Here is a 17,359-nt window from a genome sequence, read left to right on the forward strand (position 1 = left end):
GCTGACAAACACTACTTGGTATACCACTATGCCTTCTTCTTTGGTGGCTGATTTTGCCACGGACATAAATGGTTTGCATAACTTTCGTTTTCCTTAGACATTTTTGGTCCTTTATTTAGTAGTTTTTGCTCTGTTTCTTTCGAGGGTTTTGGCCTAGTCCCCCCCTCTTGTACATACTTTTTCCTTTTTTTTTTGATAATACGTATTGGAAAGGCGGTAGAGGAAGGGGGTTTATGTTGGGTGCCAACCTAGTTGGGATGCTTCAGACTCCCCCTGATGTCTAACCTTTCTCTTGGCCTTATCAAAAAAAAAAATTCACTTTCATACAAATTTTACATGTATTGTATATGTAATTATATAAATATTTTCTAGTGAATTGTGGGCTTCCTAATTGACTCTAATCTTTAGCTCCATATCGAGGTGTACGATATCATTTACAAGATTTTACAGATCATGATAATAAATATGAAAATGAAAAAGGAATTAATCAATCCTAGGCATGGTTCCTTAAAGAATGTAGTTGAGAGGATATTTGGTATTTCTAAATTAAGATTCAAAAAATTTATGCTAGTAATTTTGTTTCTATTACAGACACAAGCATAACTTATGTTGGCATGTGCAACACTTCATAACTTTCTTCGTAAAGAATGTCATTCCAATGAATTTTTGGTTGAACATATTGACAATAATTTATGGAGCAAAAACAAGAAAATGCTAATTTATGGAGAAATAGTATAGGTTTAGATATGTGGAGAAACATTACTTAATAAGAGGATGTGAAGTTAGAATAACTTTGTTATTAAAAGATTTAAAGTTTGTATCGATTTTAGTTTTCTTTACTCGACCATTAAAATTTATTTATTATTTTTTTCATTCACTCTTGCAACATTATTTTTTTTTCTTAAAAATCATCGAGTCCTTTGAAATCCTAAAAATCCATAAAGTAATTTGAAATCTTAAAAATCAATGTTATAAATTCATTAAAATCTTGTATTACAAATCCTATTTGTAAAAAGTATTTTTTTTATTTTATAAAAAAGTCTTTTAATCTCATAAAGTCAATACATACATATCCACAAAGTTTTTTTAAAATCTAGAAGATTTTAATTTTTGTCAACATGATGATGATTTAAAAATCTTTATTTTCATGGAGTGTTTGTAGACTATAATGATTATTACCATTTCAGGATCAATCAAATCATATATCATACATATTAATAAATGGATTTGATCGATTGTTTGAAAAATTATTAACATGTTAAAGTCGGATTGCATTTCCTTGTCCTTGTGATTTTATCTCAGTTGGTATAGACAATACATAATATATGCAAGGTCCGAGGTTCAAACTTTGACCACCACCAAAAAAAGTCGGATTGCAGTTCCTTCTAAGATATTTTTCAAAAATATAAGTAAAGATAACGAGATTTAAGATATCATTTTATTTTTTTTTTTTTTTTTGTAGAAATATCAAACGACATATCAGAGTTGATTCAACTAAACTTATCTTTAAATATATTAGATAGATATATATATATATATATATATATATATATATATATATATATATATAGATTTAGGATGTTGATTTTTTTAGACAATATCGATTATTACTGTTTTATTAACTATGTATTAATGTATATAGCTATGATTGTTTTAAAAATTATTAATTTATTAATGCATGATTGCATTTCTTTCTAAGATTATTTTGTAAGTTATGGAAATGTGATGGCAGTAATTCATTTAATGTTTTAGTGGAAATGTCAAATGAAACTTATAGGTTCATATGTGTGTGTACACACACGCGGGCTGTTAATTGACATCCATCTAAAACACTAAGGTGTAAATTAGTAAGCTACACCAAATCTACTGGTTTATCAAATTGAACTTTTAAAATATGTTAAGGGACACAAAAGTAATTAAACAAACATTTAAATAATAATGTTATTCAATTGTTTATTCCGACTCAAATTAGTATTTTACAAGGATTGACATGACCTATCATCGGTACACAATAATGGTTATTTCTTGTTTTAGGAATAATTATATCTTATGTATTAATGTAAATATATATGATTTTTTTAGGGAAAATATATATAATATTTTTAAACATCTTTACTTTATTAAAGTTTGATTGCATTTCCTTTTAAGGCGCTTAATTCATTTCATGTTTTGGTGGAAATATAGAATGACACCTTTAGGTTCATTTAAATAAGGATCGGCAAGCATATTATATATAGATAGATAAAGAAAGATTATATTATAAGAAAAAGAATTATGTTAAAATCAAATAGATTATATTATAAGAAAAAGAATTATGTTAAAATCAAATAGTATAAAGTAGTAAAGAAAAATGTATAAAAATTAGTATAAAAACACAACCTTTTCAAAAAAGAAAAACTTAAAAACATTTCTTCATTTGGAGACACAATAAACCTTATTTATATATGTTGTTTGGCCACACATATATTTCAAATTGCAGAGATGAAAATTTCAATGGTTTATTTGGTTGGTACTATGTCTTTCTTGTTTCTTTCCATTGTTGTGGGTGATCTTGGCTTAGGGTACAATACAGAAATTCCAATTCCTTCTCCACCATCTCAGAAAAGTTCAAATTTTGGTATGATACAAAAAGATATGTCTATTCCAACATATGAATTTAGTATTGAACATTCAGATTTGAATTTTGAAATGATACCAAAAAGCCAGTATATTCCACCGTTGGAACCTAGCAATAGAAGATCTGATGACCTTCCACACCCACCACCTTTGCCTTCTCACATAGTCAAAATGTTGATTCCCTCTCCACCACTTCGCAAAAATTTAAATTTTGGTATGTTAGAGAAAGATGTGTCTAATCCAACACCTGAACTAACTAGCAAACATTCCAATTTAAATTTTGGAATGTTACCAAAAGGTGACCGTATTCCACCATCAGCACCTAGCAATAAATCAAATGTTGATCCTCCACCTCCACCATCTTCACTTTCTCACATATTCAAAACATTGATTCCATCTCCACTGATTCACAAAAATTTAAATTTTGATACGTTACAGAAAGATCCATCTAATCCAACATCTGGACTAACTAGCAAACATTCCAAATTAAATTTTGGAATGTTACCAAAAGGTGACCGTATTCCACCATCGGCACCTAGCAATAAATCAAATGTTGATCCTCCACCTCCACCACATTCTCTTCCTCACAGTTTCTAATGAAAATTATGAGAAATAAAGGTTGTAGAATGCTTGAATTTATATTTTATATTAAATAATGATTATGGTTATAACAAAAAATTTATTTACATGATTTGATTTAAGCTTAAACTATGTGATCATTGTAATGATGTTTTCTTTCTCTTGTTTAACAAGAATTTTGGTATCATATAAACATTTTTTCTATTAAACAAAAGAGGGTTGAAGCCCACAAAAAATGACCTACAACACTTTCATATGATGATTTGATTGAAAAATTGATGAAAATTGAACAAATTGATCAAAATACCCCCCGCGTGAGTTAACTCACGCTCGGTAAGCTGAAGTATAACCTGCGCGAGTTAACTCATGTTGGGGTTATAACCTACATGAGTTAACTCACACTGACTTAAGTCAGATAGTGAGCGTGACTTAAGTCACACTGCGTGAGTTAACTCACGTGGGGATATTTTGGGTAGTTCATTTGGAAATGAGCAAAATTTGATGGGAGAAGAGCAATTTTCAAAATTGATTAATTTGAGTCATACTATGCTCACAAAGAACCAATGAACATGAGTGGTTTTCTTAGTGCTATAACTAAATCTCAATTTGAACTACATAACAAAATACAATAGTTTTGAGTAAAATACACAATGGTTTTAAAGAGTATAAAAATGAATTTATTTTTATTTTTATTTCCAATGCGTAGTCCAAAAAAGGCATACTCTACACTTTGATAAAACACTTATATTAGAATATCATTTAAGAGTCTCTTGGCTTAAAAAATAAAGAATCAAATTATTTACCATTGACAAGGTAATGATCTAAATCAATTTACAACTCATGAAATGTATCATATACTTTCCAACCCAGTATCACCTATCAAAGCTTTGGATCACCAACTGATAACCTAAAATAAACGTATTTTTACAAATACGCATGAAATACGAACGCACAAACAATGAAGTGTGAGCAATAAAAAATTATGAAAGACAAGTCATAATAAGAAGAGCATCCCAAATATGTACATAATTTCAAAAATGAAAGATAAATGCATTTTGTTGGATAGACCCCTCCTCAAGTGGGACCACACACTTGTTAGAAGTAAAACGGGAGTTGTGTGTGTGTGTGATTATGTTTATTTGGGCATATTAGCCACATGATTGTGTTATGGGTAAAAGCCCATATGTGTGTGGTATATATAAAGGGAAAATAATCCTTTGTGTTTAGTATTGTGCATGAATTGCAAAAGCTTGGCAGCCGCACTGTGCATAACAAAATTCAAAGGGAGTTGCTCAACAGAGAGTAAGATATTTTGGGTTCCGGTGATAGAAGTGTGTTCGGAAAACGATATCTGTTTCGGCTGAAATTTGATTATGTTATTTTTCTTACCTAGTTTGTTGCTTAGATAATTTTGCTAAGTAGTTTTGCATTCTCTTTATGTCTATTTGAGATACTGATGGTCGAATTAGGCAAGTGTACCAAATCGTTTACAAAGTAATAAAGTGATAAGTAAGTATCGTATCCATAGGGATTGTCGTTTCGTCTAAACAATTCGCGTTACTTATTTTAAGTTAAAGATATAAAATAAAGAGTTAAGGGTTGAGAGATTGCAATTTTTATCTGTTTGCAACAGAGCAAGTTACATGTTTTTGGTTGCAGAAATGTAACAGTGGTTAGAGGATTCTTCGAATCCCCCCTATTTACATGTTGGATATTAAATTAACACATATGTCGTATCTAGTTATTCTAAGTGAGCTATCTATGTGATGAGGCCGTGGGACGTTACTACCCTAGTCGGTCGTCAAGTTGCACCTGCTTATCACACGGTGATCCTTACGTGTGGGGTCTTACTCTCTCAGTTGATTTAAGGTTATCCCTCTTATGACTAACTGCACCTGCTGGTCACACTGTGATCTTTACGTGTAGGGTCTTGTTAATTCAAAGGTATTTGAAACATGAACTTAAATTGGTCTTCAAGTTTTTCCAAAGGCAATTATGGTCACACTAAGGTTATACGCGTGTCACGGTATAAGGTTATTTATCCTTTATGATTTCGCCACCTTCGTAAGGATTATTAGTATGGGTCATGTCCAATGTTCCATTAGGTTAACCCATCCATGAATCTTAGGTATCTAAACTCACACTCTCCCTCTCGGTAGTTCTACAAACGGGCAGCGCTATCAGCGTCTACCTTACCAAGGGTCAAGAAGAATGGTTCTATTAGGTTTCAGTTTATTTCCTTCAAGCAGCGCTTGTTTCCCTAATCTTTAACTAGTTACCTCCTAGGTTCAACAGAGTTACTACTCAGTCTTAATAATGTCACCTCCTAAGTACTTACTACTAGGGTCAACTCGCTCTCGGTATCTTTCGCTAGTTAAAAACCATTTACTTCATAGATAGATAGTTATCAGTATAAAGATATAAATATCAAGATATAAGCATCCTGATAGTGATAGCAATGTTAGGCCCTGTCACAACCTAAGCATCTAATCTAGGGAGGGAACTACTACAAAAATAAACCTAAGCTAATAAAACTAAATAGCTAACAAAAAATAACTAAATAAACGACATATAATTAAATAATTATCCAACAAAATAAATAGAGGTTCATCTTAGAACTCTAACCTATAACTACTTAGTTACACATGGTAACTAAAGACAAAATACAAAAAGATAAAAACATACCCTAGAAAAAAGATAGGAGAAGATAGAACTCCTCCTTGGCTCCTAGAATCGCCTTCCTCTTGAATTGCTCCAGTTCTAAACGAGAAATTATGAATGAGGAAGGAGGTATTTATAGGGAAAGTTTCCACTGGTTTGGGCCAAAATAACAAGTTTTCCAGGGGCGAAAAAGTCTCAAAAAATGACTTTTTCCACAAGGCACTATGCGCCCCGCGCATCTACCATGCGCCTAGCCGCATATGGCTATGAAAGCCATGCGCCCTGAGCTTTGTGTCATGCGCCTGGCGCTTTTCCATTCGCCAGGCGCTTCTGTAGACCGCCTTCATGCGCCCATGAACTTTTTTAGTGCGCCTAGGCGCTTTAGTTCAAACTTAGTGCTGAAATACCTGTTTTCTTTGCATCTCTTGGTGTTTTCTTCAAAGCAAGATGTCTTGAAACTTGGGAACATAATTCCTCCCTTTGTAAAGTCTTATGAGGCCTCTTGAATCTTCAATCTTCGTCCTCCAAAGAACCACATAAATCTTTGGATGTCTTGCTTTGCCGATTTGCATGATTTCTTCGTAAATTACATCAAGAACACCTAACATTGCTATGTTTCGGGAAAACTCTGATTACAGACTCTAATATAGAAAACATTACAAATGTCCCGAAATCATATATAATTACTCTAATACTCCTCTATTTTACTGGTAAAACCTACTGAATAAGACTGAAAAACATGCTAAGAATAACGTAAGATGACCTGTCATCAGATTCCTATTGGGGTTTGCTCTCTGGTTGTTAGAATCACCATAGTTGGGTGATTATTTGATGTTTGTCAGTTCCTAGAGATTTAGGAAGACATTGATTGTAACGATTATTCTGATAGTGAAAGTTTTTGGCTGGACTAGGTCCTATGGTTTTTATTCTCTCACGTTGAGAGGAGTTTTTCACGTTAAAACTATGGTGTTCACATTTACAGCTTTTACTTTTTATTGTTGTTGTTGGTTGTGCTGGTAAATTTGATTGTTCAGGTTCCACAAGAAAAAGATAATTTAAGCTTCTGCATATTTTGTATTGCGCACTCTGATCCCAATAACTGGCATCAAAGCCTGGTTCTTTTTGTGGAAATTAATTTGTGGTAAAGTCCGATCATGCCACTTATACTCATTATGATGCTTAATACACTTATTGCATTGACACATTCACATGTTACACTTTTTCTTGAGATCCCTCACATCACAATGACAGTTTTAGACACTTCAAAATGTAACATCCAATGCACACATAATCATGGCATAACTCCAACATTTTTAGTACAACTACTCCAAACATTTTTTGAGGAATTTGGCATGATGATTTAACGGTGGTGGACAAATTAGTATTATCATATACTCGCTTAATTCCTTTGAGATCCCCTAAGTGACAAATCAAAGTACTAAAAAGTTGCGAGGTATTTCCCAACAATTGGGGTATCCTATAAAGTCACCTAGGAATTCCTTATTATATGTCATCCTTTGATCTAACAAGTAGATCTCCACCGAACCTTACTCATTTGCATTTTCCTAACGCTAGGCTCGTCACATCCTATCTATATGACGATGACGAATAAACATTGTTTGTATCCCCTCATTAAACTCATGTCACACCTTCATTTCAAAGTATTTCTTCTTACCACTCTTGCCTATCTGAATCATTTGTATTCTCACATTAAACTGAAAGTATACAACCATCCTCAAGACAAATGATCATAAATAAATATAAAAACCAACCATTTCAAACATGCATGCATATAGCTTACACTGCATCATATCGGTTTTCATTAATCACATATGATCCTAACCATGTTCCTACAATCACGAGTAGCACACAAAAATGCTAAAAAAAAAAATCTTAAAAATCATTATCATGATCAATCATGTTGGCGAAACAGATAATGAAAGCATATATTTCATTTAGTCATACTCCCAATATTCATAGAATTTTCCTTAGATGTCATTATTTATCCCACCACTAATAAGGTTTGGGTCAGCCTTCACATATTTATTAAAACCCATTTTACAGTAATTATCTCGATCAGTATTGAAACTTTTTCTCACCTTTGGATAAGTGTTAAGATAAGATTAGAGAATTAATGATCCTCTAACTGGACTTCAAAGCCATTTCTGTAACGCCCGTTCTTAATTATTTAATTATTTAAATGAGTTTTAGAATATATTTATATGATTGGTGTGAATTATGTGATTTAAGTGATTTATGAGATTTATATAATTTATTTGAGATGTTGTGACTTATTTTATTATTTAATAAAATAGGATTTGAAAATAAAATAAATATTAAGTTGTGGGGTTGTTGTGTGAATTTAGAAAGTTTGGTGGTAGAAAGAAGAAAATAAGATAAAATAGATGAGAGGTTATAAATAGGAGAAGTTAGGTTAGAAAGACAGAGAACGCGTACGATCAGTTTTTGGTGAAAAAGGGAGAAAAGTCAAGAGAAGAGGAGAAGACCTAGAGGCTGCCGATTTCATATGTTATAAGGTAAGGGTGAGACTAACTTTCAGTAGTATTAAGTGTATGATTCTGAAAATTAGATTTAACATGACATAGGTTGAGATTGTGAGGATTGAGAATTAGGGTTTTAAGAGAGGAATTGATGATTGGATGATGAAAACTTGTTGAATTGATGTAGAAGTTGTGTACAGACCTTAGAATATCCATAGGGTGATTATTAGAAGCTGATTTGAGGTTAGAACCATGAGATTAGGTGAAAATTTGAGAAAAATCAGAATTCTGCCCGAGCCTGACAGTCATCGCTCGCAACTGCGACCCAACCTAGTGAGCTCGCCTCGCGAGCATATTAGCTCGCCACTGCGAGCAAGCCTAATGAGCTCGCCTCGCGAGCAGATTAGCTCGCCACTGCGAGCAAGTGCGTTTTAGAGGTCCACAGAGGGGGGTCTTGCTCGCCCTCGCGAGCAAGTGGTGCTCGCCTTGCGAGCAAGGCTGTTAGTTGACCAAAATTGTTTCCCTTACGATTCTTTTTGCACGTGTAGTTAAGAGATGGCCTTGGGGTATTAGATGAAAATTATTTATAAATATTATGTTGTCTAGAGAGCTTACTTTAAGATGACTAAGGTTGATAATTAATGAGATATTGTTATATGAGTTTTATGTGAATTATGTGCGATGTTGGAGATGTTGTTGATATTCCTTTGATGTTGTCATATTATGATATTGTTTCTGTACTGCCATGTTGCTGTTATTACGGAATTAAGCTGCATGAGTCGATCTAAGATGTTGTCCAAAATGTTGATCATTAATGTCGTAAGGTTGTATATGTTGGTCTAAGTTGTAAGTTGTATGATGTTGCCCAAACTCTTGGAGTCACATAAGATGTTTAAGATGATTAAGATGTTCAAGATGTTTAAGATGTAAGATGTTGACTCCATGCATACTCATTCGAAATTGGGGGCTTGATGCCCTGGAACTTATGCTCAACCACGTTGGGGGCTTGATGCCTTGGAGCTTTTGCTCAATTATGTTGGGGGCTTGATGCCCTGGAGCCTTTTTACGCTCAATATGTTGGGGGCTTGATGCCCTGTATTGGTACCACGTGCATTTGCATTTTGTCAAGATGATTTAAGAAGTTGAAGTTGCATAGTCGAGTCGAAGTCGTCAAGTTGATTAAGTTAATTAAGAAGTTGATCATGTTGTTTAAGTTGATGAATGATTATGATGTTAAGTTGATGAATGATTATGATGCTATGATTTCTACATAATTGTTATTATGGTATATTGATAATGTTTAAGTTGTTAAATATAATTGATGAATTATATGCTTAATATTATTGTTTGTGAGATCTCACCCCTTCTGCTTGAAAATGTTGCTCTTCGTATGGGTAACTTGCAGGTAACCAAGATTAGTTGCGGTCGTGAGTGGACTCCTCACAAGTGTGTCTCTTTAGGTGCTCTGATACGTAACGGGATGAGAGTTTTGTTATTGTTTTGTTCCTTACGTATTATTCTATGAATTTCAATGAATTATTTATTATGTTATTCTGATTGTTGTGTGATGTGCAGAGAACTAGGATGGCTGGAAGAAATGATGATGCGATTGCTACTGCATTGGAAGCTGTAGCTCAGGCTGTGGGGCAACATCCCAATGCTGGTGCTGGTGCTAATGCTGAAGTGAGAATGTTGGAGACTTTCTTAAGGAATCACCCCCTACTTTCAAAGGAAGGCACGACCCTGATGGAGCCCAGACGTGGCTCAAGGAGATTGAGAGAGTCTTCCGTGTTATACAATGTACGGACGATCAGAAAGTTCGTTTTGGTACGCACATGCTGGCTGAGGAAGCTGATGACTGGTGGGTGAGTCTTCTACCTACCTTAGAGCAAGATGATGCGGTTGTTACTTGGGATGTGTTTAGGAGAGAGTTCCTAAATAAATACTTTCCGGAGGATGTTCACGGAAGAAAGGAGATTGAGTTCCTCGAGCTGAAGCAAGATAACATGACTGTGACAGAGTATGCTGCAAAGTTTGTGGTGCTAGCTAAGTTCTACCCGCACTACACTGCTGAGAATGCCGAGTTTTCCAAGTGTATCAAGTTCGAGAATGGTTTGCGTGTTGACATCAAGCGGGCCATTGGTTACCAAAAGATCCGTGACTTTTCTGAACTAGTGAGCAGCTGCAGAATATATGAAGAGGATACTAGAGCTCATTACAAGATGGTGAATGAGAAGAGAGGTAAAGGTCAGCAAAGTCGTCCAAAGCCTTACAGTGCCCTTGCTGATAAAGGAAAACAAAAAGTTAATGATGAGAAGAGGCAAAGAAGGAATGATGCTGCTGCTGAGATTGTTTGCTTCACTTGTGGCGAGAAAGGCCATAAGAATAATGCTTGTACTAAGGATGAGAAACGGTGTTTCCGTTGTGGCAAGAAAGGACATTCGTTTGCAGAGTGTAAACATGAGGATGTTGTGTTCTTTAATTGCAATGAAGAAGGTCATATTGGGTCTCAATGCAAGAAACCGAAGAAGACTAAGACTATTGGGAGAGTTTTTGCTTTGACTAGTACTCAGACAGAGAATGAGGATCGCTTGATCAGAGGTACTTGTTACATTGATAATACTCCTCTAGTTGCTATTATTGATACTGGTGCTACGCATTGTTTTCATGCTATTGATTGTGCTTCTAAGTTGGGTCTTACTATGTCTGATATGAATGGGGAGATGGTTGTCGAAACTTCAACTAAGGGTTCGGTGACCACTTCTCTTGTGTGTTTAAGGTGTCTTTTGTCTATGTTTGGTCGAGGTTTTGAAATTGATTTGGTTTGTTTACCTTTGAGTGGAATGGATGTAATTCTTGGTATAAACTGGTTAGAGTACAACCATGTTCACATTAATTGTTTTAGTAAGTCGGTGTATTTCTCTTCTGCTGAAGAAGAAAGTGGAGCAGAGTTTTTGTCTACTAAGCAGCTGAAGCAGTTATAATGTGATGGAATTTTGATGTTTTCATTGATGGCGTTTTTGTCTATTGAGAATCAAGCAATGATTGATAAGCTACAAGTGGTATGCGATTTTTCTGAAGTTTTTCCTGATGAAATCCCTGACATGCCACCAGAAAGGGAAGTTGAATTTATAATTGATCTCATTCCGAAAACGAAGCCTGTGTCTATGACACCTTACCGTATGTCGTCTTCCGAGTTGGCTGAGTTGAAGAAACAATTAGAAGATTTACTTGATAAGAAGTTTATAAAACCGAGTGTTTCACCTTGAGGAGCGCCGGTGTTGTTGGTCAAGAAGAAAGATGGTAGTATGCGGTTGTGCATTGATTACTGACAGTTGAATAAAGTAACTATAAAGATTAGGTATCCACTTCCAAGGATTGACGACTTGATGGATCAATTAGTGGGTGCACGTGTGTTTAGCAAGATTGACTTGAGATCGGGTTATCACCAGATTAAAGTGAAAGATGAAGATATGCAGAAGACAACTTTTAGAACCCGTTATGGACATTACGAGTATAAAGTGATGCCTTTCGGTGTTACGAATGCACCTGGTGTGTTTATGGAGTACATGAATCACATCTTTCATGCATTTTTGGATCGCTTCGTGGTTGTGTTCATTGATGATATTTTGATATACTCCAAGACTGAAGAAGAACATGTTGAGCATTTGAAGATTGTTTTGCAAGTGCTAAACGAGAAGAAGTTATATGCTAAGTTGTCAAAATGTGAATTCTGGTTGAAAGAGGTAAGTTTTCTTGGCCATGTTGTTTCTGGTAGTGGTATTGCAGTTGATCCGTCTAAAGTTGAAGCGGTATCACAATGGGAGACTCCTAAGTCAGTTACAGAGATTAGAAACTTTTTGGGATTAGCTAGCTATTATAGAAGATTTATAGAAGGATTTTCTAAGTTGGCACTTCCGTTAACGCAGTTGACTTGTAAAGGAAAAGCTTTTGTGTGGGATATTCAGTGTGAGAACAGTTTTAATGAATCGAAGAAGCGTTTGACGACGGCCCCAGTTTTGATTTTGCCGAAGTCTGATAAACCTTTTGCTGTATATTGTGATGCGTCCAAGTTGGGCTTAGGTGATGTGCTTATGCAAGATGGTAAGATGGTTGCTTATGCATCAAGACAGTTGAGAATTCATGAACTAAATTATCCTACGCATGATCTTGAATTAGCTGCAGTTGTATTTGTGCTTAAGATTTGGAGACATTACTTGTATGGTTCGAGATTTGAGGTGTTTAGTGATCACAAGAGCTTGAAGTATCTGTTTGATCAGAAGGAATTGAATATGAGACAGCGAAGGTGGCTTGAATTGTTGAAAGATTATGACTTTAGTTTGAATTATCATCTGGGTAAAGCTAATGTTGTTGTAGATGCCTTAAGTAGGAAGACTTTACACATGTCTGCTATGATGGTTAAGGAGTTTGAATTGCTCGAACAGTTTAGAGATTTGAACTTAGTCTGTGAAATGTCACCTCAGAGTGTTAAGCTGGGAATGCTGGATTGATAGTGATTTCTTGGAAAGTATTAAAGAAGCGTAGAAAGTGGATGTTAAGTTTGTGGACTTGTTGGTTGCTAGTAATCAGACTGAAGTTAGTGACTTTAAGGTCGATGATCAAGGTATGTTGAGATTTTGAGGTAGGATTTGCATCCCTGACAATGATGAGATGAAGAAGATGATTCTTGAAGAGAGTCATAGAAGTAGCTTGAGTATTCATCCGGGAGCTACAAAGATGTATCATGACTTGAAGAAGTTGTTTTGGTGGTCTGGATTGAAACGTGATGTGGCATAGTTTGTGTACTCTTGTTAGGTGTGTCAGAAATTGAAAGTTGAGCTTCAGAAACCTGCTGGGTTGATGACACCTTTAGATGTGCCAGAGTGGAAATGGGATAGTATATCCATGGATGTTGTGACGAGTTTGTCGAATACTCCTAAAGGGAATGACACTATTTGGGTGATTGTTGATAGATTGACGAAGTCGGCTCATTTTCTTCCGATCAATATTAGTTTTCCTGTGTCTCAGTTGGTAGAGATTTATATTCGAGATATAGTGAAGTTGCATGGTGTTCCTTCGAGCATTGTATCAGATAGAGATCCAAGGTTTACTTCTAGATTTTGGACGAGTTTGCAAGAGGCTTTAGGTTCTAAGTTGAGGTTGAGTTCGGCGTATCATCCACAGACAGATGGTCAGTCGGAAAGAACGATTCAGTCGTTGGAAGACTTGTTGAGAGTTTGTGTACTTGAGCAAGGTGGAACTTGGGATAGTCTTCTTCCGTTGATAGAGTTCACGTACAATAACAGTTACCATTCTAGTATTGGAATGACACCTTTTGAAGCTTTGTATGGTAGGAGGTGCAGAACTCCGTTGTGTTGGTTTGAGTCAGGAGAGAATGTGGTTTTAGGACCAGAAATTGTTCAACTGACTACTGAGAAAGTAAAGATGATTCGAGAAAAGATGAAAGCGTCGCAGAGTCGACAAAAGAGTTATCATGATAAGCGAAGGAAAGACCTCGAGTTTCAAGAAGGAGATCATGTATTTCTAAGAGTTACTCCCATGACCGGTGTTGGTCGTGCATTGAAGTCAAAGAAGTTGACTCCGAGGTTCATTGGTCCGTATCAGATATCGGAAAGAGTTGGAACGGTGGCTTACTGTAATATCCCGCGTAATTTTAAATAAATTGTCGTATCAGTTACATGTCAGAACGAAAATAATTTTCAAAGGATTAATTATTTATTGAGAAATTGACGATATTTGGTAAGTTTCTCGTATTACTGTTCCAACGGACATGAGAAATTAAATGGTTACGAATCAACGAAGAATGTATTACTTCCGCTTAAAACTTTCACGGCATTTTTATCGGATATTTTAGTTTGGAGAAAAATGTAGAAAAGGGTATTATGGTCATTTTCATTAAGATGAGTATATAAGACAAACTTATGAGTTTCTACACTTTTCTACCACAATCTCTCACCCAAAAACCAGATTTTTCTTCCTCCTTCTACTCCTAACCCCACATCCTCTTCCTCACTCTCATGCTATCAACCAAAAATCAACACTTCACCATGGAATCATCATGCTTAGGTATTTTTCTTGAGTTATGGAAGAAGTAGAACCTCTAAACAACTTGTTCTCTCATTCTTCCGCTCCTAAGAAATTCATTCAAGTGATCCTAGCATGAGTTCAAGGAGTTAGAGCTAAGATGGTGATCATGTAGAGAAAATTGAAGTTTGTGTTGTATTTTGAGCATTAGAGGCAAGCTTGAGCAAGATCAAAGCAAGACACAAAAGCTAGGGTTTTGGCTTGGCAAGAAGTTTGAGGTAAGGGCTGTTAGTAGAATTGGTATTGTTGTTGTTGTTGTTTGGCATGAAAAGCTAGAAGCTAGAAGCTAAAAGCCAAAAGCCACAAGTTGTTCCAAAAACTTCCATAATTGATTTTTGAAGTTAGCATGTTAGGATTGCTGTAGAAATGGGATATGAGTTGTGTATGCATGTATGTTTTGATTCTGGAAAATTTGAACAGAAAATGAATGGTTTAGAAGGAATAAGCTGTCAGTTAAGCTGTTTTGATCAAAATGCCTTAAATGATTAAGTTGTGGATTCAAACTGATTTGTAAGTGATTAAAAGGGCTGATTATTCATGTTGGAAGTATGTGTGAAAGTTTGAATTGAAATTGATATGTTAAAAGTCATAAGTTTCTAGTTAAGCCGTTTGGAAAATAGCTTAAATTGGAATTTGAGTTGTTTCAAGTATTGTTTTGTAATGACCATTTTAGGAGAGATATGTTAAACTGGTATATGAGTAATGGTAAAATTATAAGCTGTTTTAGTGATGATAAGAGTACTTAAATAGTAATTAAGCTGTTTTGGAAGTGCTTAAATAGCCAAACGACAAACTTCTGGTGCAGGGACTGAAATGGTAATTTTTCTATATGCTGGTTGATGAGTTAGGAGTATGTCACAAGTGGGTTGGACTGTTTCGGAAAAGTCAAGACATATAAGTCAAGGCATAAGCAATTTTGGAAAATTGATTATGGAGTTTTGGATATAGCAGAAGCTGCAGGCTGTTGATAAGATGCTTTGCAATTTTTCCAAGAGTGATTCGAGGTGAGTTCCTTTAGATAGAACCCGCCTTTGGGTAGATTAATTGCTTATATTGTGAGATAACAATTGATTTAGAATATATATATATATATATATATATATATATATATATATATATATATATATATATATATATATATATATATATATATATAAGTGCTAGTGTTACCCCTTATGTTAGTGTATGTGCTATGTCTGGACTAATGTTGGAAAAATGGTCATTGTGCATTCGAATCATGTTACTACATCATGATAATTTTAAAAACCCAAAAATTATGTAGTCGTGTTAATTTTCCTTCTTTTCATAACTTTATTTAAATAGGGCCAAGCTACGTATTAATCGATTTGTTATCATGATACTTGGTTGCTATATGGCCATAGTTTAGAACCTTTATTTCTTCAAGCAAACTTGTTTAAACATTGCAGGCCAAAGGCCTGTTCCTATAAAATATGTTAATGGAATGCCATGCATTTTCCAACATTAGTGCCTATACGTAGAAAATCATACACTGACGAGAGAGAGAGAGAGACATATTAAGAATAATATATGTATATTTACGAATGAATATTTATGGGTAGGTTACTAACCCTTATGAATGGGATTATCCTAAGTCAGGATAAAGACGAGATCACTACGTCTTTATTATCAGTTTCAGAGAAATGAACATTAAAAGAAATCAGTTAAGATAAGTTATTCCTCTCTATTTCCCCGTCAGTAGTGGAGATGAGGATTAACTCAGTTATCAGAGAATCAATTCAAGTTATAATATTAAAACATGTTTAAGCTGTGGTTTTCGCTATCCCGCCAGTTGGATACGAAAGGTTCCCGCCAGTTGGAACGGGCACTATCCGCGAGGATGACCCCACAATAATCAGAGGAGTCCGGTATCCCCGTCAGTTGGGTTCCCGCCAGTTGGAAATATTTATATATATACCGGTTATCAGAGGAATAAATTTCGGGGTTACTCCACCTGGGTTTATTCGTAAAATCAACTCAGATAATATTGTTTGTTCAACGCTAACATTTCTAACGTAATATGACAGACATTATGAATATAATCATGATTACGATTTCAGCATTAGTATCAGAGTTGAATTAGTAATTCAGATAGCGATCCTAGTTATTCCCTGATCGCTCAGTTATGCATGACAAAACTGTATAAACCCAAAATGGGTTGAGTTTAGAGACAGATGGCGATCTTAGGTTCCCTGAGATTGCCTGCAGCCTAGGATAGGTGGAACTCACTGAGACATCCTGTCTCACCCCAATCCCTTTTATTTTATTTTATTTCAGATCAGCAGGTTGTACGTGGCAAGGAGACAATACAGGAGGCTGAATGACATATTCTCACATGCTCGTGTCGTACTAGTTCAGAATATTTATTACGGTTCCAGACATGTATTCAGATAGCAAATGTATGATTCTGCAGTGATGTATATATTTATTCAGTCGAAATTTATATTATTGTAATTTTAATATATCCAGTACTAAATGTAACACACATTCTAAATATTCTAGATAAGTTTAGTATGGGCGTTACACTTACCGAGTGGGTTTACCACCGCATCTTTCGAATTTGCACGATATGTTTCATGTATCGCAACTTCGGAAGTATGTTCCGGATCCATCTCATGTGATCCAAAGAGATGATGTGCAAGTTAGAGATAACCTTACGGTTGAGACCTTACCAGTGAGAATTGAAGGTCGTGGAGTGAAGAGGTTGAGAGGCAAAGAGATACCTCTTGTGAAAGTCGTTTGGGACGGAGCGACTGGTGAAAGCATGACGTGGGAGCTAGAGAGTAAGATGCTGGAGTCTTATCCAGGGTTGTTTGCTTGAGGTAAATTTTCGAGGACGAAAATTCTATAAGTTGGGGAGAGTTGTAACGCCCGTTCTT

General features: G+C 35.2%; 1 protein-coding gene and 1 long non-coding RNA gene across 2 annotated transcripts; both read left to right on the forward strand.

Annotated features, from left to right (window-relative positions):
• Positions 1-9,941: 9,941 nt before the first annotated feature.
• On the forward strand, positions 9,942-11,626 carry LOC146921648 (uncharacterized). Its single transcript, XM_085711358.1, has 3 exons — positions 9,942-10,092; positions 10,209-11,179; positions 11,390-11,626. Exons 1-3 carry the CDS (start codon positions 9,942-9,944, stop codon positions 11,624-11,626), a joined length of 1,359 nt encoding a protein of 452 aa, XP_085567484.1.
• Positions 11,627-14,319: 2,693 nt separating this feature from the next.
• LOC146921649 (uncharacterized) lies at positions 14,320-17,003 on the forward strand. Its single transcript, XR_015012202.1, has 3 exons — positions 14,320-14,680; positions 15,268-15,466; positions 16,758-17,003. It is a non-coding gene; the product is annotated as an uncharacterized LOC146921649 (long non-coding RNA).
• The last annotated feature ends 356 nt before the right edge of the window (positions 17,004-17,359 follow it).

The sequence above is a fragment of the Medicago sativa genome, chromosome 5, assembly GCF_051527215.1.
Source record: "Medicago sativa cultivar Bolivia chromosome 5, Bolivia_mono, whole genome shotgun sequence".
NCBI lineage: Eukaryota > Viridiplantae > Streptophyta > Magnoliopsida > Fabales > Fabaceae > Medicago > Medicago sativa.